General features: G+C 44.0%; 1 protein-coding gene across 3 annotated transcripts in view; it reads left to right on the top strand.

Moving 5' to 3' along the window:
* Nucleotides 1-25,196, top strand: part of ALOX5 (arachidonate 5-lipoxygenase) — a 60,541-nt gene that overhangs the window by 3,432 nt on the left and 31,913 nt on the right. For all 3 annotated transcript variants that reach the window (XM_032271646.1, XM_032271645.1, XM_032271647.1), the window contains exons 2-3: nucleotides 5,056-5,254; nucleotides 10,283-10,364. In XM_032271646.1, coding sequence (XP_032127537.1) covers nucleotides 5,056-5,254; nucleotides 10,283-10,364 — 281 coding nt within the window. The remainder of the gene's footprint in view (nucleotides 1-5,055; nucleotides 5,255-10,282; nucleotides 10,365-25,196) is intronic.

Here is a 25,196-nt window from a genome sequence, read left to right as displayed (position 1 = left end):
CCACCTTCTCCCACAAGCCCCTCATTAGTCCTCCTCCAAGATGGGTAACCTGGGAGTAGGGCACACATCCTTGCTTCTGCAGAGATCCGTCTCCCTGTCCCAGCAACAGCAGAGATCTGATGAAAGACAGATGAAAAGACAGCTGAAAAAGGCTGATAGAAAGCTCACATTAAAACTGACCAACTCACACTTTGCTGAAATATTCAAAAGCTTTAAAACTACATATCCACTAAAAAGTTGAAAGCAACAAGCTAAATCAGCAAAGTGGTCCCTTGTGAAATGAGGCTGGTGAGTTGCAGGTTTCCCTTATCTCTCTCCAGCATCTGCACCACCACACCACTCACTTCTGTCCACAGAAACTGTGTCCAGCCTTCCTCCTCTCACATGTAATCCCCCCGGGGACACTGCCTTCCCAGTTCCCCACATCTGAAATGCCCTATCCATGCCCATCCTCCTCACCTCCCATCTGAAACCTGATCAGCCTCCAAAACCTGCTTTAAATACCCTTATGAAGCTTTTCCCTGTCCTTCCATGCCACTCCACATCGCCCCTTGACACTCCATCCAGGGTACGAACCAGGGCTCACCCCGGGCCTTCTAGCTTCAGGTTCAGGGCCTTTCTCAAGATGTGGCCTTGGGGAACTGTGAGAGGCACCTGGGCTTGGCCATTACACAGGTGTGGGTTCTGATCTTGAGGCCACCAGTGCTCTCTGAGCCTCAGTTTCTATTTGTAAAGCAGAATAATTACCTGCTTGGCCATTGCCAGGTCCGGAGCTTCCTAAGAGCCTGTTGGGGCACATCCACTATTAATAGTGCCCACCATCATTCATTGTGTCACCTGAGAATTTAGTGTGTCACAGCAAATGGACAAGTACAGCATCAGCCCAGTGTACTTGGCCCAGAGGGGAGGGAGGAAGGGGGGCACTATAGTTCCACATACCTTCTGAAGACCTTATTTTGTTGTTTGACACGTGACCCTGGTGTTTTCCTGGAGGAGGCCTTTCTCTATCCTCTGTCATTCTTCCAATAGTTGCCCCTGGGATGTTAGAACCACAGTCACCAAGCTTTGTCTTTTACTTCCTGGGTTGGGTCCAGGCTGGAGCCCTCAGCCCCTTGTTCACTTATCACAATCAGGCCTGAAGCCAGCACCAGCAAAGCTTCTGGCTGGCCATAGACCAACTAGACTGCAGGCCTGGCCCTTCCCACTGTGGAAGGCCCCATCAGATGGCAGATGAAGTCCTTGTAAATCTGCCTAGTGATTTCATCCCAAGTGAAACTCGGGTTCTCTCCACCAGGTACCTGCAGGTGTGGGTGGGGCAGGGGCCCAGAGTGTCCCAGTCCCCTGTGACTGCACCACAGGTATGCTGGAGGGTCACCCCACTGTGCACTCCATCAGAGAAGCTGCTCTCTCTTCGTGTGAGTCACCACCCCCAGGTAGACATCAGGCCCTCCCTGTGGGGTCCACCCAGTCCTGGAGTGCCTCCCCAGCCCGTCTCCCTCCCCTGTTAGTTCAGGGTGCTGGGCTTCTCCCTCCCATGAGAGCTTCCCCTTCAACTCCTCCTGCCCCACCCCAGCCTTCCTGGCATCAATCCCCCAGGGACACCTTCCTCCTCCTCCAGCCCCTCGGAGCCACAGGCAGCCACTTCCCTGCAGCAGCCACACTCGAACCAGGCCCAGGCCTCTGGTGGCCGTCCCCGAGTCCTCACTGCACATGGACTTGCTCTGCCTGCCCCACCAGCACCCACAATGCCTCCCACTCTCCCTCTGTCCTCACGGCCCTATCTCCACCCTTTCAGGAGTTCCTTTGGGCTTTGAGCAAAGGGGTTTGAGGTCACAGGTTCAGTTTCTTCCTCCCACGTGAGCTCCAGTTACTCGGCTTGGCACATGTAGTCATGAAGGGGCCAAGGCACAGGGGCCCACGCTAGCTCACAGGCAGTGTGGGGCCCACTGCCCTGCAACCCCCTGGATTCGCGAGGGGGCACTGCTGGTCCTGATGTGCACAACTGGTGGCCTGTGCCTCTGGGGAAAGGAGGCTACCCAGGATGGTATTATTTCGTTTTCTCAGTGGTCCTGCCAGTGAGGGGTTATCTCTCTCGGGTAGATGAAGAAACAGCCTCAGAGAATGAAGCAATGTGCCCAGGCCGTCCAGCTAGTTGCCTGAAGCTGGGATGCGAATTCAGAGCTCCAGACCCACCCAGCCCTCTGCCCCTCATTTCCTTCTCTCCCCTCCTCAGTGGGATCAGGAATATCTGTCTTGGCTCACAACCTGCAGCTGAGGCCCCTGTAAATCCCCAGGGCGTGCAAGGCCTGGCGTGGGGCAGGCCCGACAGGTGTCTATTCCTGGACCACTCAGCCTCCACTCTGCTCCTGCAGACGGGCCCGAGCCCCTGAGATGCTGAGACTCCTGTCCCATCAGAGCCTGCCTGCCCTGCCCATGATGCCTCAGCACAGAACTCTCCCTTCTGTCTCCACCCCAGAAGACACCCAGTGAGCAAATGAGCAACACCCGTCCTTTACTCTCTCCTCCTCCCAGATCATTTGTCCCAGGGTCTCACTGGGGATCCTCTCCACAGCTCTGCCTCCTGAGGCCTGCTGACTTCTCCCCAGGAGTCACCGCAGCGGCACAGACAGACAGGGCCCCAGCCCGAGATCCGGTGGGTCCTGGGATCTGTGAGGCCTTGTCTGCAGCCCTGCTCTCCTGAGGACAAGCTGTGGCAGGAAGGCTCTCTCTCAGAGGCAGCAGGTGAGGCCGGCACTCTCCCTGCAGGAGGGCATTCTGGTGGGGCTGAGGCTTGTCCACATGTAACTGGACCCAAGACATGTCATCCCTGCACACGGGCCTGGCTCATCTGTCATCAGAAACTGTTCCTAGGTCCTCTGGCCTAGACCACAGAGCACAAGGAGGAAGCTTCCGCTTTCTGACCACAAGCGTCTGGCCTCAGTGCCAGCCACCCCAAACTGCTCACAGTGCTCAGAGTCGAGAGGTTTGCTGAAAACACCCAACTTCCCATTCTGCCAGGGGTCCTCCTGGCAGCTTGGAGACAGGGCATGGAATGGGGATGCCTGGGCCCACACAAGGGATGATCCCCCTTGCCCCCACCACTTCACCATCGTGTTAAGAACACTAGGTTCTGCCGCCAGGGATAAAGCTCAAGGGTTGATGAATAGGGCTTGGAAAGCGCCTTGAAGGGGCTAGGCACAGTGGCTCATGCCTGCAATTCCAACACTTTGGGAGGCCAAGGCAGGTGGATCACTTGAGGTCAGGAGTTCCAGACCAGCCTGGCCAACATGGTGAAACCCTGTCTCTACCAAAAATACAAAACTTAGCCAGATGTGGTGGCATATGCCTGTAGTCCCAGTTGTTTGAGAGGCTGAGGCCGGAGAATCACTTGAACCAGGGAGGTATCGGTTGTAGTGAGCTGAGATCGAGCCACTGCACTCCAGCCTGAGCAACAAAGTGAGACTCGGTCTTAAAATAAAAAAGAAAGTGCCTTGGAGGGCATCAAGTCCAGGGCTTTCCAAACTCATTGGTCGTCAGAATGCATGATGCAGTGCCTGAGCCTCTCATCCCTCCTTCCTGTCTGCCATCCATTGCTGCAGAGGCGCAAGCCTTCCAGAAGCTATGGTTGCTGTCTCGGAGCCACCTGTGTCCTGGAGGCAGGAGCCTGCCAGGGAAGGGGCCAAGCAGTCCTGTCCGGGAGGCCTGGGCAGCAGTGCTGTATATACCTGGGGTGGTGCCTTCTAGCTGCAAGGCCAGCCTCAGCCTGCCACCAGTAATACCACAGGTGCAGCTGGATCCACTTGGTCTCACTGTTCTCTGGGTATCACCCTGGGGCTGTGAACTGCCAGTGTCCCAGGAGAACTCGAATCCCTGTGAGCTCCCTGTAGCTAAGCCTCATCCTTTTCACTCACTTATTGGCCCCACCAAAAACTGGAGCGAGAGGAAGTGGCTGTAATGGAAAGGCCTGAAGTGGGACTCCAGTTCTGCTGGCAAGTGGCAGAGGTGGGTGACACTGAGCCTCACTGTCCTCATCTGTGGAAGGGGTCATAACTCCCCTGCGCTCCCAGAGTCATTGTGGGGATCCGCTGTCAGCAAGCCCATCACCAGTTGTAAAGGCCTCCCATACGACTGTCCCCTGTGGGGGCAGCTGCAGACCCTCACTGGGCATAGCCTCACAGGTGCAGGCATGAGCCCAGGTGTCTCCCCATCCTCCAGCCTGAGCTAAGTGCAGACACCAGATGTTGCCCCCTGAGCAGCGCAGCACCATCCTGGCTCACTGGATTCTTTCCCCTCAAGGGCGGGGCTCAGGACTGGTTCATCTCTGTCACCTGCCTGGGTCATAGCACTAAGCCTTATTAGGGGCAGGCCTTTGGTTAATGTCTTGGCTAAATGAATTCAGGAGTTCATTTAAGGTGTTCATGAAGAATCTTGGCTCCATGAACTGTAGCGGAGACAAAACTCCACCTCTTCCCATTTCATCTGGGCCTAAGAATTGGCATAAGACAGATTCATGGGTGAAAAGCATACAGATTTATTTAATACAAGTAGTATGTGGCATGGAAAAGTCTTCATCATAAAAAAGTGAAGACTCCAAGAAGCAGTTAGAGTCAATTCCCCTTAGATGCTGCGTTGGATGAATAGTCATGAAATGTGATAAGGCCAAGGGGCTTGGGCTAGGGCAGGTAATTGGGCAGAAGGTTAAGGGTTAGTTGTACAAGGTCTGTTTGTAAGGGTTCGTTGTACAAGGCCTGTTGTACAAAGTCTCTTTGGCCCTAGCCCAAGCCCCTTTGGCTTCAACTTCCCGATCTTGATGAAAAGAGTGTTACTTTCCTTTTGGTATAAGGAGGACATCTTTCACAAGGGAATTTCATCTCCGGCTTCTAAGAAACAGCACAAAGGTGAGAGTGATCTTGCACCTGCTGTTTTTTTAAGTGCTTTTCATTCAACATAGTCCCTATGCCAAAGCAGCATACTTTGGGGTGACAAATTCTTAACGCCTCCGGAACAAAGGCTCAGAAGACCACGCATGGCCTGACTGCCTGTTCTCCTTCCCAGGTGGATTCCTACGACGTGACCGTGGATGAAGAACTGGGCGAGATCCAGCTGGTCAAAATCGAGAAGCGCAAGTACTGGCTGCACGATGACTGGTACCTGAAGTACATCACGCTGAAGACGCCCCATGGCGACTACATCGAGTTCCCCTGCTACCGCTGGATCACTGGCGACGGCGAGGTTGTCCTGAGGGACGGACGCGGTGAGCGGCTTAGGCCCCTTCTGTCCCGGGCTTCCTGAGAACCGAAAGTTCTTCCTGTCCTCAAAGCACTGTAGTCATAGGAGGAATGACACACCCGTGCGGGGGCGGGAAGTGGGAGGGCCCTGCCCTGTGCCTCGATGCACCTGCGGGAGGCATGACCTTCCTTGGGGTACATGCAAGCCCCTGAGGGTGGGGCGGGTGGCCCCAGGCTTCACTGTGCTACAGTTCTACAGGGGAGGGGTGTGCTCCCCTTTTTGTCAGTGGGTAAAAGGGTCCGTAGAGGCAGATACCTATGGGCATGCCCCTGGAGGGGCACTTCTCCAGTTGCCAGGGTGTGGCATCACTTTCTAGGTTCATAGCCTGCCCTCTGTGAGATCACAGTAGGGATCAGGTAGGCTTGGGGTGCCCCATGTAGTCCTAGGGAGGGAAAGGGTGGAGAAGGAGCACCCCAAGTGCCAGCTTCAAAGGGCCATGAACAGGTCTGCGAATCACAGTGACCATTTCTTTAACCCAAAGTCTCACCTTTTGCTGTAAGAGAGTAGAACCTCAAATCTGCTCCCCTTAAGTGAGACCCCCAGATGTGCAGACCCCAGTATGGCACTTTCTCAGGAGGTCATTCTTTGTAAGGGACACACAACCGACCTGGTACAGAGCACGACACAGAGAAGCAGGCGTCAAGGCCAGCCAAGGCCACCCTCCCTGAATGAACCGCCTTGCACGCCCAGCCTCCTAGCGTGCCTGGCAAAATTCTGCCTCACATCAAGTCATGGCCCTTTGGCTTGCTCTCCGTCTAAACCTGGAAAGAAGCCTTCAAACGCCAGGCAGCCACTGTAATAATAAGAGGAAGCCGCTGCTTCTGCCGTGACAGGATCAAAGTCTTCCTCTTTGCCAAGTTCTCTGTTGCTAGTGTCTTCTTCACAGAACTTTGGTGGAGGAGGTAAGAAGCGATGACTGCCACCCCATTTTATAGCTAAGAAAACTGAGACAAAGAAGAAAAAAGTTATTCTCTACCTGTTTTTAAGCTATCAGGCCACATCCTATTGTTTCTGTTGTGGAATTTGACTTAAGAAACCAAATTTCTGGAATACTTTTGAACATGGAAATAAGAGGATTTTTGTCCCCCTACCTCATGACAGGAAAACAAAATCACAAAGTTTTTTTTTTTCTTGTGGTGGTCAGAATGTGGAAGGTTGTGGATAGGGCACTTCTCTTTTTCTGGTAGTTAGAAAATGCCGGCTCTGAAACTCCCTCTGCCCATTCACCCAAGGTGTTGGTTATGAAGCCCTTCTTCCTCCAGATCCTTCAGCCCGTCTTGGCAAAAAACAGATGGTACACTAGGATGAGGGTTTAAGAAAGGGACTTCACAGAGGTGTGGGCCCATATGCAGAGGGACCGTGCAGAATGCACTAGACCGTGCAGCACTACTAGTCCTGATGCAGGGACCAGGGGAAGATTGCGGGAGTCATCCAGAAGTATCCTGGAGATGGCACTCTTGGAGGAGCTGCGGCCCTCAGTAGAAAGGTACTAGGGAGTAACCAGCCCCTCCATGCTCTCCACATTCCCTCCTATCTTGTCAGGGTTCCCAGTGGAAAGCCCACTGAGGCATCTCATTCTGATCATCTTCAGGGATGGCACAAGTTGGAGGGTGGGCATAGAGAAGCTGTCCGGCAAATTCCCCTCTCTACTGCTGTGAAACCAACCACCTTGGTAGCTTTAAACAGCCATTTAATTTTTTCCATGGTCTTGCAGGTCAGCAGTTTGGGAAAGGCTCCACTGGGCAGTTCATCCATGGCCATGTACCATCAGCTGAGGGGACTGGGACTTCTCTCACGTGTGTGGCACCTCTAGGCTCCTTGGGCTCTCTGTCCATATGGAGTCTCATTCTTTAAGGCTTCTTACAGCCTGGTGTCCCCTGGGTACTTGTATTTCTTACATGATGGCTGGCTTCCAAGAGCAAGTTTTCTAAGACACAGAAAGTGGAAGCTGCCAGTCTCTTCAGGCTTGGGCCTGGAAACTGGTGCAGTGTAACTTCCACCATAATGTACTGTTCAGGCAGTCACAGAGCCCACCCAGACTCCAGGGAGGGAATGGAGACCCCCACCTCTCAATGGAAGGAATGTCAAATAATTTGTAGCCAATTATTATTTCTTTTTTTTGAGACAGAGTCTCCTTCTGTTGCTCAGGCTGGAGTGCAGTGGCGCAGTCTCGGCTCACTGCAAACTCTGCCTCCCAGTTTCAAACGATTCTCCTGCCTCAGCTCTTGAGTAGCTGGGATTCCAGGTTCCCACCACTATGCCTGGCTAATTTTTGTATTTTTATTAGAGATGGGGTTTCGCCATGTTGGCCGGGCTAGTCTTGAACTCCTGACTTCAGGTCATCTATCTGCCTCGGCCTCCCAAAGTTCTGGAGTTACAGGCATGAGCCACCATGCCCGACTGTGGCCAATTATTAATCCACCATATGGCACAACAACCAATCCCTTGAACAACCTGAAAATGAGGGGCCCAGCCTACAAGTGATTCAATCACCCACCACATGATCACCCCTTAAATCTTAATATTTCACCACTACACCTTGGATGAACATGAATGTCAGAGGACCATTACTGTGACCGCAGAGATCCAGAGCATCTGTGTAAAGGGACAGTTTCATTAAGGCACTTGTGTCAGTCCTTGGGGCCTGCCCCACTGAGCTCTTCTACCATTAGTCCAGGCTTTCTCATCCTGCCATGCTCCCAGAACTTCATCAGCCATTGGGTAGATTCTTCAAACACCTTCGGGACCAGGAAGACAGAGCCATTCTCTTTTTGAAACTTGGTGTGATGTAATTCTGCATGTACTGACTTATTCATACCAGTGAAACTGAAGAGATCCAACTTCTCAGAGTCGAGGTGCCCAAGGGATTGGCTGTTTTCTTACAAAAGATTAGAGATGATGAATGTTGGGTGTCTCCAGAATTACCCCCATAGCCAATGATAACAGTTATTGTCACCATTAGTACTCACCTTACCTTCGGTGGCCTCAAGCCTCCCCTCCTGGCTGGCTTTACATCCCCAGGGGAGAATGTAGAGGTATCCCTTTGATCTTCCTTTTTGGGCCCCAGTTCCAAGCTCAGGGATGAAGATGCCTTAGCCTGGAGGTGCTGTGGGCCAGACAGCTCGGAGTGTGGCCTGAGTGTGGTCTGAGAACTAACTGGGTCCAGGTCTGCAAATAGGTCAATACAGAGATTGAAGCCTGTAGTTCCAGCACTTTAGGTGCCTAAAGTGGGAGGATTGTTTGAGTCTAGGAAGTTTAACACAAGCCAGGGTAACGTAGAGAGACCTCATCTCTACGAAAACAAAGTTAAAAATTAGCCAGGAGTGGTGATGTGTGTCTGTAATCCTAACTACATAGGAGGCTGAGGTGGGGGAATCACTTGAATCCTGAAGTTCAAGGCTGCATGGAGCTATGATCATGCCACTCTACTCTAGCCTGGGAGACAGAAAGAGACCCTGTCACTAAAAAAATAAAATAAAATAAAATAAATACAAAATAAGATACAAAGACTGAGAGTAGGGGTTTTAGAAACTTCAATAGCAACTTAACAGAACAATTTCATGACTTTTGCACCTAATAAGAAAAAGCAGGACTTGCATTTTGAATATCTTTAGGTTTTTTAAATTTCATTTTTCTAGTAATTAATTTTTGTTGTATTTTATAAAAATATCAATCTCTGTTGAAAATAAAGTTTTAAAACATGATGTTTCACCACCAAAAGCTAGAGAAACTATTCCAGGCCCTATTTTCAGGAGATCTGGGCTCCCCCTACTCACAGCTCCATGGGCTGTGTTCACAGGCTTGGCCTTAAGTAATAGCTTAAAGAGTGGTCATGATATGACCTCAGCTGCTCTAGAGGCTCTGAGAAGCAGCCCTAATCTTAGCTTGCCCCAACTCCTGCAGTGAGAGATACCAGCAGGATAGGCTGAGAAATAAGATGCTTTCAGAGGGAGAAGAGAACACTCAAGCCGATGATGACTACAGGCATAATGATAATGATAATGATCATTTTTCCCATCCATTGGCATTTACTGGGTGCCAGGCACCAGGCGCCGTGTGGAGGGATTTTCTGCATTCTCTCCCCAAATACACACCATGACTTGAAGAAGTCGACATTATCATGTCCATTTTACATGTGAGGGGGTCAGGGCAACTCTTGGTCACACAGCTTCAGTGACAGAGCCCAAGTCCAAGCACCTGTGTCTCTTCTAGGACACTGCAACCTTTTAGAATGGAGCTAATTCTCAATCCTTCATGTAGGTACCACAAGGAACCAGGCTGTGTCATTGTCTGTGTATTGAACCTTAAGTCACACATTTCTCCATGAAGCAACCAAATGGACTTAGAAAGACAGAGCTGTAAGAACTGCTGCTCGCACAGGCAACACTAAAACCCAAAGTGAACTCCCATGTCTGCTCAGTATAAGAATTGCAGAGAAGAGGAGTAAACTATTCTGCAGTGATTTAAAGATACCCACCAAGGGCCACGAAATGCCTTTGCCCTGGAACATAAAGGCAGCTCTGCACCAGAGGCCCTCAGGTCCCTGCAGAGGCTTGGGAGGCTGAGTAGAAGGTTAGGACCTCAGGTGGCATGTACTGCACCTGCCAAGCCCGATGAGAACCAAGCCCTGCTCTTGAATCTGAGCATGATTCTCTAAGCACAGAAAGGCAGGGGCCCCTAGGCTTGCTGACTGAGTGGGCAAGAGGATGAGGAACTGGATTTGCCTCTTGTAAAGTGAGTGGCTAAGAGCACTTGAGTCTTATCATGAAAATCTACTAAATAGGTGTGTGACGTTGGGTAAAGTTCAAGAGCAAAGCTATACAACTTCCCCAAGCCTCGGTTTCTCATCATTAAGTAGGGAAGTGCTCTGAGGTATAAATGAGGTCATACACTTAAAGCCCTTGGCATAGGCTGGGCATCTGAGGGAAGCCTGAACACTGGGCATTGTTATTGTTCTTCCTAAGGTTCCTCTCACATTGTTCTTTCTTTACAGCAAAGTTGGCCCGAGATGACCAAATTCACATTCTCAAGCAACACCGACGTAAAGAACTGGAAACACGACAAAAACAGTATCGGTGAGTTATGACATCAGATCATGTGGTCACAGGACTGTGGTTTCGTCTATCTCAAGTGCATGGTATGAAATAAACCCTTTCCACCATGTATGGCCTATCACTGTTGGAAAATCACCACGGCACCAGCTCCCGGTGTGGCTATACAATTTCCAAGCTTCACCTTACCTACATTCCAGACAACAGATGGAGAGGAGAGTAATGAAAGAAACTTGGGATCAACCATACTGGCATGTAGGAGGAATGGGCAGAAAAGTTCGAGTGTACCTTAATGTTCTCCATTGTAGGGGTTGCCTCTCAGTTCTTATGTCTTCTTATAACAATTCAATTATAAAAGTGAGATGTGATCAGCAACAAAATTGACAACTCCTCAGCTAACTGACCAGAGGGTTCAAACTATTAAAATTAATAAGAGAAGAAAAATCAATACAGAAATTAAAATGAATAAAAAGGGAAAAGACTCAGAAAAATAAGGAAAAATCAACATAGAAATTAAAGTGAATAAAAAATGATACTATGAACAATTCTATGCCAACAAACTAGTTAAATGAAATGGACAAATTCCTAGAAAGACACAAACTACCAAATGACTCAAGAAGAAATAGATAATCTGAATAAGCCAATCACAACCAAAGAGATTGAATTATTAACTTTAAAATTTCTCACAAATAAAAGCCCAGACCCAGTTGGCCTCACTGGCTAATTCTATCAAACATTTAAAGAATTAATACCCATCTTGCATAAACTATTTTAAGAAATAGAAGGAACACTTCCCAACTCATTGTCTGGTACCCATATTTTATCAAAACTAAAAGCACCACAAGAAAACTGTAAGCCAATATCTCTTAGCAATATAGATATAAACATTTTCAACAAAATACTAGCAAAACTGGCTGGGCGTGGTGGCTCACGCCTGTGAGGATATAAAAGGCATTAAACAATAAGAACATGTGGTATTTATCCCAGGAATGGAAAGTTGGTTCAACAACCAAAAGTCAATCGAATACACCGTCTCAATAAAGAATAAAACAAAGCACATAATCATTACAATAGACACACAAAAAAAGCATTTGACAAAATCCAATGTGATAAAAACACTCAAAAAATAGGAATTGAAAAGAATGTCCTCAACCCGATAAAGGTTTGAAAATTCACAATTGACATCATACTTTTCTATTCAACATTGTACTGGAGGGTCTAGCAAGGTCAGTTAGGGAAGAAAAAGATAAGTAGAGGCACCCACACTGGAGTATAGTATGTAAAACTATCACAATTTACAATTAAAACTATCACCATTTTTAGATATAAGATCAAAGCATGATCTTATATATAGTAAATCCAAAGGCATTCACCAAAATAAACTATTAGAAATATAAACCAGCAAGGTTGCAAGATACAAGATAATCAATTGTTTTTCTATACATCAGCAACCAATGATCTGAAAATAAAAGTAAGAAAAAGTTCAATTTACAATAGCATCAAAAAATAATACACATTTATGAATAAGCCTAACAAAGTAGTCTGAGATTTGTGCAATGAAACTACAAAACATTGTTAACATAATTAAAGAAGGTCTAAATAGGCTGGAAGACATTTCATGTTCATAAATCAGAGGACTTAATTTTGTTAAAATGGCAATACCCCCCAAAGTAATGTACAGGTTCAACACCGTTCTTATCAAAATTCTAGCTGACTTTTTTGCAGAAATTGACAAGCTGCTCCTAAAATTCATATGGAAATGGAAGGGACCCAGAATAGCCAAAACAATCTTGATTAAAAAAAAAAAAAGTTGAAGTACTTGTATTTCTCAATATTAAAATTACTACACAGCTGTGGTATTCAAGACAATGTGGTATTGGCATAAGGATAGATATATAGATCAACGAAATAGACTTGAGAGTCCAGAAATAAGCCCTCACACTTATGGCCAATTAATTTTGGACCGAAACAGCAAGACAACTTAACAGAGAAATAATAGCCGTTTTCACAAATGGCCCTGGCAAAACTGGATAGCCACATGCAAAAGAATGAAGTTGGACCCTTAGCTTACACCATATACACAAATTAACTCAAAATGGATCAAATACTTACCTAAATGTAAGTGCTAAAACTCTTTCTTATTTTTTTTTAAATTTATTTTTATTTATTTATTTATTTATTTAAGACGGGGTTTCATCATGTTGGTCAGTCTGGTCTTGAACTCGCTACCTCAGGTGATCTGCCCGCCTTGGCATCCAAAGTGCTTGGATTACAGGCGTGAGCCACTGCACCTGGCTTAAAACTCTTTCAAGAAAACACAGGAGTAAACCTCATGACTTTGGATTTGACAAAGGACTCTTGATATGACACCAATGTCATCAAATTTACAAATCTTTATGTTTCAAAGAACACCATCAAGAAAGTGAAAAGACAAACCACAGAATGGAAGAAATATTTACAAATTGTATATCTGATAAGGGCCTTCCATTCAGAATTTATAAAGAACTCTTACAATTCAATAATAAAAGACAGCCTTTAAAAAATGAGGGAGGATCTGAATAGATATTTCTCCAAGAATGATATACAAATAGACAACCAGCACATAAAATATGCTCAATCCATTAGCCATCTAAGAAATGCAAATCAACACCACAATGAGAGACCACTTCCTACTCACTAGGATAACTAGAATCAAAAAATCAAGCAAGAACAAGTGTTGACAAGGATGTGGAGAAATCAGAACCCTCATACACTGCTGGTGGGAATGTAAAATGGCACAGCTGCTTGGGAAAACAGTCCGCTAGCTCCTAACTGTTCAACAGAGAGTTACAATATGACAGCATTTCCACTCCTAAGCATATTCCCAACAGAAATGAATGTACATGCATGATTATAGCAGCATTATCCATAATTATCAAAAGGTGTACACAACTCAAGCGTTGTGCACACCCTTTGGTAATTAATGGTTGTACACAACCCATTAATGGATGAATGGATAAAATAGAGTATATCTATATAATTTGACCATGAAAAAAGAATGAAATACTGACCCATGCTACAACATGGATGAACCCTGAAAACATTAGGCTAAGTGAAAGAAAACAGTCACAAAAGATTGTATATTGTATGATTCCTTTTTCTGGAAAAGAAAAATCTGTACAGACGAAAGTAAATTACTAGTTGCCTCAGGATAGGGAGTGAAGGGGTGGTCATGGGAGTGACAGCTAAAGGATACAAGGTTCCTTTTAATGGGGATGAAAATGTTCTAAAATTGATGGTTCCCATATGTGTAAAAACTAATATTAAATAGCCTTGAATTGAACACTTTAAATTGATAAATTTTATAGTATGTGACTTATATTTCAATAATGCTGCTAAAGAAATTTAAAAATTAATTAGAAATGGATGATAGGGCCGGGCGTGGTGGCTCAAGCTTGTAATCCCAGCACTTTGGGAGTCTGAGGCGGGTGGATCACGAGGTCAAGAGATCGAGACCATCCTGGTCAACATGGTGAAACCCCGTCTCTACTAAAAAAATACAAAAAATTAGCTGGGCATGGTGGCATGTGCCTGTAATCCCAGCTACTAAGGAGGCTGAGGCAGGAGAATTGCCTGAACCCAGGAGGCGGAGGTTGCAGTGAGCCAAGATCGAGCCATTGCACTCCAGCCTGGGTAACAAGAGCAAAACTCTGTCTAAAAAAAAAAAAAAAAAAGAAATGGATGATAGACCTAAAAGTAAGGGCTAACAACATAACAGTCTTGGAAGAAAACATACAAGTAAGCCTTCATAATCTTGGGTTTAGCAAAGCCTCTTAGGTATGGCACCAGACACACAGACAGCAAAAGAAAGTAGCCAAGTTAGATGTCATCAAAATGTAAAATATCTGTGCTTCAAAGGACATCATCAATAAAGTGAAAAGAAAACCCACAGAATGGAGAAAATACCTAAATCATATGTCTGATAACGGACTTGTATCCAGAATATATAAAGAACTCTGACAACCCAATTTGTTAAAATTCTGTACAAATAACCCAGTTTAAAAATTAGCAAAGGATTTAATTAAATAATTGTCCAGAGAAAATCTATGAATGTCTAATAAGCATGTGGTATTGCTCAACATTATTAATCATCAGGAAAATTCAGATCAAAACCACTAGATACAATTTCACACCCACTAATATGATTTTATTCTATGGTTAGAATAAAAAAGACATAAAGACCAACATAAAGACAAGTGCTGCCAGAGAAACTAGACCCCTGATGCTACAACCAGAATGTAAAATGATGCAGTCACGTCAGAAAACAGGGTAGCGGTTCCTCAAAATCCTAAACCCAGCTACAATATGACCCAGCAATTCTACTCCTAGGTCTCTACCCAAGAATAATGAAACCATACATCCATACAAAAACTTGTACACACATATTTATAGCAGCATTCTTCACAATAGTCAAAAAGTAGAAACAACCTAAATTCTGTAACTAAGGAATGAATAGACCAAATGTAGTTAATCCATACAGTGGGATATTATTTGGCATTAAAAAGGAATGAATGCCGGATGCGGAGGCTCACGCCTGTAATCCCACCACTTTGGGAGGCTGAGATGGCGGATCACTAGAGGTCAGGAGTTCAAAACCAGCCTGGCCAACATGGTGAAACCCTGTCTCTGCAAAAGTGCAAAAGTTAGCCAGTCAGTGTGGTGCATACCTGTAATCCCAGCTGCTTGGGAGGCCAAGGCAGGAGTATCACTTGAACCCAGGAGGCGGAGACTGCAGTGAGCCAAGATCGCACCACTGCACTCCAGACTGGGCAACAGAGCAAGACTCCATTTCAAAAAAAAAAGAAAAGAAAGAAATGAACTACAGATACATGCCAAACAGTGAATGAACTTCAAAAACCTTATGCTGAATGGAAAACTCACACACAGAGGACCCCATATTGTATGATTTTATCTGTATGAAACGTCCAGAGTAGTCAAACACACAGAGTCAGATTAGTAGGTAAATAGTTGCCTAAGACTAGGAGTTGGGGAGGGGGAGCAAGGAGGGAGTGTTAATGGGTTTGAGGTGTCCTTTGGGGATGAGATTATTTCAAAATTAGGTTATAATGATGATTACACATACAACTCTGCAAATATGTTGAAAATCTTTCAATAGCATACTTTGAAGGGTGAATTTAATGGTATGTAAATGTATCTCAATCAATCTTTTTGGAAGATAATAATAACACATTATTGAGTGCTCCTCTGGAAATGGGTGGCTGATGGGCTGTATACAGCCTCTACAAGTGTTCAATGGATCATTGTGGACTTTTGAGTAAACAGGGATATTCCTCAGGGTTCCTCAGTCCACACCTGTCTGTTGTCTATATCAAAGCTTCTTTCATTTAATTTCCTGCTTTGGCCCCTGGATACGTTTGAGTCTGTTCCTCCTTCCAAGGGAAAGAAGTGGAAGGAATCGTTCTATGTGGACAGTGAAGCTGTGGAGGGGTTTCTGGGAGCCAATGTTGTGATACTTTTCTACATATCCCTCAATAGCTGACACTTCTTACAGGGAATATGTAGTATGTCTGGGTTGTTCTTTTTTAACTCAATAAAGTAAAGGAAAGAAGACAATATAGAAGCAGAAAAATACCTATAATTCATGTTTAGTTGTTTTCGCTTTGTCTTACTCACTTTTTAAAATGTGGGATTGTGCTACACATACGCCACTTTGCATCCTCCTTGCTGCCCTTAGCAGTATAGCAGAATCATTTATCATGAGCATGATTTTAGCTTCTACGTAATGTTCCATTGCATAGATGCCCCATCATTCACTTCAACACCCACCTCACTGGACGTTTAGGAGGTTTCTCACTTTTTAATTCTTATAAGCCATGTGAAAAGTCTTATATATGAAATTTTTATGCATTATTAACTATTTTCCTAGGATCGATGTCCAGATGTGAAATTACCAAATAGTGAAAGTTATTAGTATACATTGACAAATTTCTCCTCAAAAATCTTTAACCAGTTTTCACGAGCCATGTATGAGTCCCTATTTCATCAAACACTTGCCATAGCTGAGCAGTATCTTCTTTTTTTAAAGTTTTCTAACTTGCAACAGCATCTCTCAACCCTGTATCTCCTTCTTCCCCTATGCCCAGCCACCCACCGCTGTCAAGGGGTGAGAAATCCCACACCAAGAACACAATTACCCCAGCCTCAAAACTATTTTTGGCTCCATCCCCTGTTTCATCAAAAACATTCCATGAAACAGAATAAAGAAACAAGAAACAGCCACATGTATGTGGGTCCCGAGTCTGTATGGAGGGCTTGGCTGATGGGTGGCACTAGGCCGCTGGATGTGCATCTGGAGGACAGGCCCGCGGGGAGGGCTGAAGGAGAAGGAGAAGAAATCAGACTCCACCTCTTGCCATTCAGGAGGCTCAGTTTGGGGTTGATTAGACTTAAAAGTTAAAGGCAAAACTAAGACGTTTAGACTACAGGTTATTATTTTTCCTGGTTTCAAGCTAAAAAGGTTTTTCTAACAAGACTCAGAACATATTAAATGCCAAGGAAAAATTGGTAAGTTCACCTCCCTCAAGACAAGGACACTCTGTTCATTGAAAGACACCGGGAGAGTGTGAAGCCAAGTCATGGAGTGACTGACGAGAATTATTCCTAGTATGTGAAGGACCTGCAAATCTGTAAGAAGGGGACCATCATTCAGTAGAAAATGGGCAAGAGGTCTGAGTAGTCACTGTACAAAATGTGAGCAGCAAGTATAGAACAGGTGCTCAGCTTCATTAGGAATCAGGGAAATCAGGAGATCACAGTGAACTGCTGCTACTGCCACACTCATGCCTCCCAGATGGGCACCACTCCAACAACTGACAATGCCTGAGTATTAAAGAAGATCCAGAGGGCTGGGAACACCCACATACCGCTGGCAGGAGGACAGGTTGATACGACCTCCATGGAAAACAGTTTTGCAATATCTAGCAAAACTGAAGCTACATTATAATCTATGACACAGAAATCCTAAACTGGATCCAAATTTGTGTACATGTGCACCTAGATACTCAAGCATTACTCATGATGGCCAAAAATGGCAGCAACTCAATGTCCAACAGTAGTAGAATAGAGAAATAAATAATCAAGGAGAATTCTACACAGCAAGGAAAATCAACAAACTGCTGCTAACAGAACAACATGGACAAACCTCACTGATGCCATGTTGAAGGAAAGAAGCCAGAAGCGTGTCTGGCTAATCCATTAGTTTGGAATTAAATTGTTTAGGGAGATGTGTAGTAGTGGAACCATAAACAATAACAAGGAAATGATTATCATAAAGCCAACCATGGTGATTACTGGGGGTAGAAGAAGTGTTGATTGGGAAAGATGGGGGTGAGGGTACAGACAGTGTTCTGATTTTTTACCTGGATGGTGGTCGTACGGGTGTTTTGTGCATTTTTCTGAAAGTGTGAGTGTGTGTATGCACATATCCATATCCATATCCATACGTATTTTATATATTCTATTTCCCAATTGAAAAATTAAAAATAAAACTATCATGCCATTAGTGTCAAGTGTGGGAGAGTAACCTGCTGTGCTGTGGGTCATGTTAAGGGTATATGAATGTGTGATTTGTTTTTGAGTATTTGTGCTCAAGCCTCTCAGCTCAGGCACCATATCATGTTTTCAGACTTTTGTACCTGGTGCAGTACACACGTTGTACTTGAGCTCTGCCTCCCAGCACAAAGAGCTGTTGTCACTATGCTTCTTCCTCAACTTCCCTCCCTGTTTCAGCCACCTGGCAAAACCCCTGCAGCCAGTTCTCAGAGTACTTCTGGCCTGTGAAGCTAGGTTAAGATAAAATGCCTGTAAAATTTATTTAATTTGTTATAAGCCATTAGCACTTTAGTATGCATTAGTTGGAACCTAATTAGACTAGCTGTCTACTCATCCAAGATAACAAATTAGCGGGATTCTCTAGGAGCTGCTTAACATCATCACAATCTTGCAGCAGGGAGCTTCTGGTGAGATAGTTTCCCCCTTTCTTAGATCTAATCATTTTATTCTTCCTGCTTCCACTCTTCTGTCCTTTTCAGACACCCTCCTTTGCTTCCGCTCAGGAAGCACTGAACTTTGCACTGTCTGCACAATCCTGGAGTTCCTCTTTCACAAGATTTTTCAGGCTTCTAGATCAGAGTTTGGAAGTAAAGCAATGACTAAGAATAGTCTCCACTATGTCAGAAAGCTGCTGCTTCTTGCGTGCCCTCCTGACTCACTCAGCCAGGCAGGGAGAAGGAGAAGCCGACCCAGGTCATAGCCCACAGCCTGTGCTCTCCCAATGTGACCGCATCTGTCGGCATTAACATGTATACCCATACACGCAGTAAATGGCAAAGTGTGGGTGTTTGTTAATCAACATCATTTAATCTAATCATTCTGTGACCTGCACTTTCCACTCATCATTCTGTATTAAAGAGGATCTGGTTGACACAGATAGATGTGGTTCATGCAGTTAACTTCTTCATGGCACATCAGTATCTGAATAACCCATGCATCCATCCGCTCTCCTGCTGATGGGCACGTGGCTGTCTTTAATTTCTAGCTGTTACAAACCAAGCAACAATGAGCTTCCTCACACATCTCTCTGCGTTCTCATGGAAGAGTTACTGTAGGGAATATTCCAAGTAGAGTTGCAGGGTTGCAGACCACATGTGTTCTTAAGCATTCTAGACATTGCTGATTGTTTTCAAAAGGCATTCTGCCAATGGACACCTCAGCAGCTGTTTTTGAGATTCACTTTTTCCCTGCATCACCAGCACTTCGCATCTTCAGATGGTTTCATTCTTGTGTGTGAAATAGTGCCTCATTTATTTTCCTCTTCTTAAATTTGTACTTATTTCTTGCCTTCTGTGAATGCACCATAATTAACTCAGCCATTCCCCTATTGACTGATGTTCAGTTCATTTCCTGTTTGTAGGTGTGTTTATTTGTTTTGGGTTCTGCAGTATAAACAATGCTGTCAGAACTAACCTTGTACAAACATTTTGATGTACTGGGGTTTTAATTACTGGCAGATCCATTTCCAGATCTCAGATTGCTGGAACTAATCAGCATTTTTTTTATTTTAAGAAACACTGACAAAAATCCTTTCACAAAATTGTATAGTAATTTACAGTCCCACCAACTATGTATGAAAAGATACTTTTACCCATTCATACATTTGTCTGTACCTAATGACCTTGTTTGACAACCTAAAAACCCCTAAGACCTTATTGTTGCTTTAATCTGCACTCTTCTGACCACTAACAAATTAAGCATCACAGCATTACCTATTTATAAGCTTTTTCCCCTGGGGGTTCTTTCAATTATCAATCTAAAGGAGCTCTTTCTATATCAGGATAGTATCCATTTATTATATATGTATAGCGTTTATTATTTGTCTTCTGTTGCTTTTGCCACGGGAGATTTTAGTTCTTTATTTTCTTAACTATGTATTGTTTACATCTAGAAATTTTGGGTTTCCTGCTTTGCTTAAGAAAGCCCTCTCCACCCCAGTGTTACATAAATACTTCCCCTGTATTTTTGTCTAATACATTTACAATTTCCTCTTTGAGTTTAGACCTTTCATTCATCTACCTTTTTTTTTTTTTTGAGACAGAGTCTTGCTCTGTTTCCTAGGCTGGAGTGCAGTGGCGTGATCACAGTTCACTACAGCCTCAAACTCCCAGGCTCCAACCATTCTCTCACCTCAGCCTCCCAAGTAGCTGGGGCTACAGGTGTGTGCCACCATGCCCCACTCCTGCCACATGTTTTCATACATGCTGCAAAGTAGGGGTGGAACTCTCCCAGCAGCATTCGTTATGAAACACATTCCTTCTTCTTGACTTGGGATGACAGGGATGATGACACCCACGGTACTAGCTGGCATAGGATGGCTGTCACAACATGCATGAGCTCTGGAGTTGAGCGTCTGGGCTCAACTCACAGTTACTGCAGTCCTTTGAAAGTTGTTTAATCTCTCTGTGCCTCAGTTTCCTAATCTGTAAAATGGGGGAAATAACAGTGCCTTCCTTTTAGGGGTTTTGAGATAATAGGTTAAACAATGAAAACACAGAGAATAGTATTTGGCACATAGAAAGCAGTAAATAAGTGTTGGTGAGTTTTGTATCATGTACACATAGTTTCTGGGTCTGTTTCTGGACTTCGTGATAGCCTATCTTTCTACTCCAGACCCCAGCACCACCTTTTGGTTATCATAACTTTATAATAAATGTTAATGTCTGTTTCATATCTCACTGTTTTTTAAGATTTTCATAATGAGAATTACTTTGCATTTCACATAACTGTGTTATTTGCTGGCATTTTAGTGTGATTCAGCCTTTCCATACAAGAACACAGCGTGTCTTTCCACCTCTCCAGACCCTGTGTCGTGTCCTTCCAGAGTTTCTAGTTTTCTTCATGCAGGTCCTTCACTTTTCTAGCTACTCTACATTTAGCATTTGCTGTTCTGAGTAGATTTTTCTGTTTGCAAAAATGTTGCTGGGATAAAGGTAAATTACTTGTTTCTTATATTTACTGTGTGTTGGCACTTTACTGAATTCTTTCATTGATTCTAATCACTTGTTTTTGTTTGTTTGTTGCTAGTGAGTCTGGTTAATGTGCTCACATTTTCTAAATGATAATAATATTCTCTCTTACTTTCCATTATTTCCTCTACTGATACTCTTTTCTTATTACATGGCTGGAATTCCCAAAACAAGTAGTTGTAGTAATGATGAACATCCCGCTCATATTTTTATTTGTTTATTATTATATTTGCTGTAGTTTTATGGTGAATATTCTTTACTGTATTTAGGAGTTTATTGGTTCATTCTAATTTAATTTTTGCTCACCTGAACTTGTTCAATTAATTTCCTCAGAAGGTCTATGTGTAGTGTAAGATCTGAGTCTGTGCTTGTCCCCCTGTCCCCCAACCCGTCCCCTCAAAACAGATTTCCCTGCCCTCATTGATGATGATATGAGAGGTTTGGATGACAATCTAAAAAAAGTCTATATACGCTTCAGTTTTCCCATTTCCAGAACGACAAGGCAGAAATCTAATGGTAGTTTGATTATGTTTCTTTTCCTAGGGTTTCTATCTCCCTCCCTCCCCTTTCTTCCTCTCTCTCTCTTACTCTCTGCATCTCTTTCCTTCTCTCTCTATTTCTCTCTCTCCTGTCTTTTGGCCATTTTAAAATTTAATCAGTATATACCTAGGTGTGTCTTTTTCCTTTTTTTTTTTCCCACCTAGGACTTGTCAATTGAGAAAAGTGATGAGGCAAGTCTCAATCATTTTAGGAGATTTATTTGCGAAAGTTAAGGACGCATGCCCAGGAGACAGGTCTATGCCTTTCTCTGAGGATGATTTTGAGGGCTCCAAATCTAAAGAAGAAAGAGCGGGATATTGATAAGTACACAGCTTTCATATAAGACCCGGGCAGGGAAAAATAGTCATTCACACCTCTGTCTGGCTCAGTGAATCTGCATTTTTTTAAACGTAAGATGACATAAACAAATGAAGCTAAGGAAAAATGCAGGGAATCTGCATTTTACATAAGAGAATATAGACAAAATTGGACAGGGGAACAATCAGATATGCATTTGGATCTGGTGGGTGGGGTGACTGCACTTGTAAAGATAAGTTATCAATTTGCATTGCCATGGTGAAATTTTAACGGTTCATTAGGAATTTCCTTGTGAGCAAAATATGGTGGACGCATTTTTCATCGTAACCATTTTATTTAGGACCCGAAAGAGGGAGGTAGGTTTGCATGACATAGTTCCCAGCTTGACATTTCCCTTTGGCTAAATGAGTTTGGGGTCCCAAAATTTAATTTCCTTTCACAGACTTTAAGTCTTTTTCAGCTTAAAGAAGCTCTTGTATTTCTTTGATTTTTTTCACTTCTCCATATATTTTTCTCTCTCCTTCTGGAGCCCTTACTCCTTGCATATTACATCTGTAACTGGTTTTCATGTCTGTCAATGAAAAGAGTTGAACTCTGTGAAATAGTTGAAGAGATTTATTCTGAGGCAAATATGAGTGACCCCAGGAGATCCTGAGAACATACACCAAGATGGTTGAGGTACAGCTTGGTTTTACACATTTTAGGGAGACATAAGACATCAATCAATACATGTAAGATGGACAGTGAGTGGTTCAATTTGGAAAGGTGAGACAACTTGGGGAAAGGGAGCTTCCAGGTCATAGGTGCATTCAAAGATTTTCTGATTGGCAACTGCTTGAAAGGATTATTATCCAAAGACTTGGAATGTCTAGGTTAAAATAAGATTGTGGAGACAAAGTTTTTATTATGCAGATGAAGCCTCCAGGTAGCAGACTTCAGGGAGAATCTATTCTAAATGTTTCTTATCAATCTTAAAGAGTCTGTTCTATCAGCCTTAACGCTCTGTGTTGACATTAATGCTGATCAGCTGTGCCTGATTTCCAAGAAGGAGGAGAATACAATGAGGCATGTAGAGCCACTTACTCCCATCATGGCCTGAAGGTTAACTTTGGAGTGCCCTTGGCCAAGGGGAGGGCCCATCAGTCAGTTGAGGGGCTTAGAATTTTATTTTTGGTCTTTATGTCTCTCATAGTTTCATTTGTGGCTTCCATTTCTTTTTTTTTTCTTTTTTTTTTTTTTTTGAGACGGAGTTTCGCTCTTGTTACCCAGGCTGGAGTGCAATGGCGCGATCTCGGCTCACCGCAACCTCCGCCTCCTGGGTTCAGGCAATTCTCCTGCCTCAGCTTCCTGAGTAGCTGGGATTACAGGCACGCGTGTGGCTTCCATTTCTTTGTAGTTTTGCCCATATTTGGGTTACCTGTTCTTCTATTTTGCACAAAGCACTTATTGGCACATAGTAAGTGCACCATAATTAGTTGTTGAATGAACATCGTCTCTCTTCTAGTGTTAGTAAGTTTAGCCTAAACCTTTCTCCTTAAGTATTTTAAATTCAGCCCAAAAGTTTCTCTGTACATAGTGAACTGTAACCTAACTGGACGTGTAAACAGACTGTCACCTACTCTCTTAGCAAGTACGCGAGTCTCAGTCAATCACCGCAGCCAGCTGTTCAAACTGGGCTCAATTAAGGCTGAGCCATCAGCAGCCTGGCTGTTTCTCTACCTCACTTCCATTTTCTGTACGTCACTTTCCTTTTTCTGCCTGTAAATCCTGTCCAACTACAAGGCAGCACCAAAGTCACTCTGAGACTGCTCTGCTTTAGGGGCTGCCTGATTCTTGAATTGTTTTTTGCTCGGTTAAACTCTGTTAAATTTAATTTGTCTAAGGTTTTTCTTTTAACACAAGAGACTAACATCTCACAGTGACTATTCTCTTTGCCTGTTTCTCTATTGAAATCTTCATTCAGAATTCATGTTTGTGGTTACAGAAAGTCTTTTTACATTCGAATTATCTAACAGCATCTCCTCAGGATCTCTGTCTGTCTCTCATTCTCTCTCTGGTTCTCTTGCTTTCTCTCTCGCTCGCTCTTATTTTTTTTTCCCCAATAAATTAAATGCTTTCTACTTCTTTGTTCCTTCTGCCTGGGTGTTCCACTTGGCTTTCCTCAATGGAGTGGGAGTCCTTCTCTGCCGGTTAATGTCTGTGGCTATGCAGGCCTTTGGCTCCTGTGCAGGTCAGTCCATCGGGGTCTCTCAGGCAGCAGTGACCTGCAGTGGAAGGGACATAGATATTTGATTTCAGGGGGAAGTAGTAAACTAGCAAGCAAGCTGTCCTGTCCTCATGTGCTGGGAGGCCATCATCTTCTAATCACCCAAGTGGGGCATTTCTGCCCATTGCTGCTGCCACCCTCCACAGACCAAAGCAGGGCATGGGGTGAGAAGGTCTTTTTGGTGCTGAAAAAGTATTCCACATCTGTCCAAGTGGACTACTCACTTAAGAAAACATGAATGCCATTTTCTGGCACAGATGTCCTTGCAGGGCTTATTGTTTACATACTAAAAAACATCCAGCTCCACTGAGCTTGTGAAATTAGCTAGAGTCCTTGAACTGTCTAGGCAAGAAGAAAGTCATCAGTAATATTTAAGTCGATGTGACTAATGATAGCTAATTAATTGATCATTACTACCAGTGAGGTTACCAAATTGACTGGCTCAATTTTAGATATATATTGAAGATGCCTTGAGTCATTTTCCAAAACAAAACAAAGACACTTGTAGACTTGTCCATATTTTTATGCTTGTTAACATACTAGCATTGGCATTAATACAAACAGCAAAAAGTGGAAGGTTTTCTTAAAGTCTGAGGAAGCAGAATATTATAAATAAACCAACAGTGAGAAATGTAAAGTGCCACATAACAGAAAACATCTGACAAAATGCATTTGTTGTCAGAAGGATCATATCTGATCCATGTTCACCTTTTTTTTGATCCTAAGGAGCAGGCCTTAGGACCCTAATGGGCCAGCAGGACACTGTGACAGTTGGGATTTGGGGAAAGTCAAAACACAAGATTGTATTAAATGAACGCAGAACTTTTTTATGACCTAAAATCTCAACATTTTACCTTCCCCACACAAGAAAGTTTTAAAAGGAAGGAGAATTAGGAATACAAATGAAAAAGCTAAAATCCTAAAATGTGAATTTTGTTTTTGTTACTGGAAAAAAGGGTCCTGATCCAGACCCCAAGAGAGGGTTCTTGGACCTCCGCAGGAAATAATTCAGGGCGAGTCCATAAGGTGAAAGCAAGTTTATTAAGAAAGTGTGGCGATTCCTTAAGGACCTAGAAATAGAAATTCCATTTGACCCAGCAATCCCATTACTGGGTATATATCCAAAGGATTATAAATCGTTCTACTATGAGG

This window comes from Sapajus apella, unplaced genomic scaffold (assembly GCF_009761245.1).
Source record: "Sapajus apella isolate SASKATOON/1434 unplaced genomic scaffold, GSC_monkey_1.0 scaffold243, whole genome shotgun sequence".
Taxonomy (NCBI): Eukaryota; Metazoa; Chordata; class Mammalia; order Primates; family Cebidae; genus Sapajus; species Sapajus apella.
This window is presented reverse-complemented; position numbering and strand designations above follow the sequence as displayed.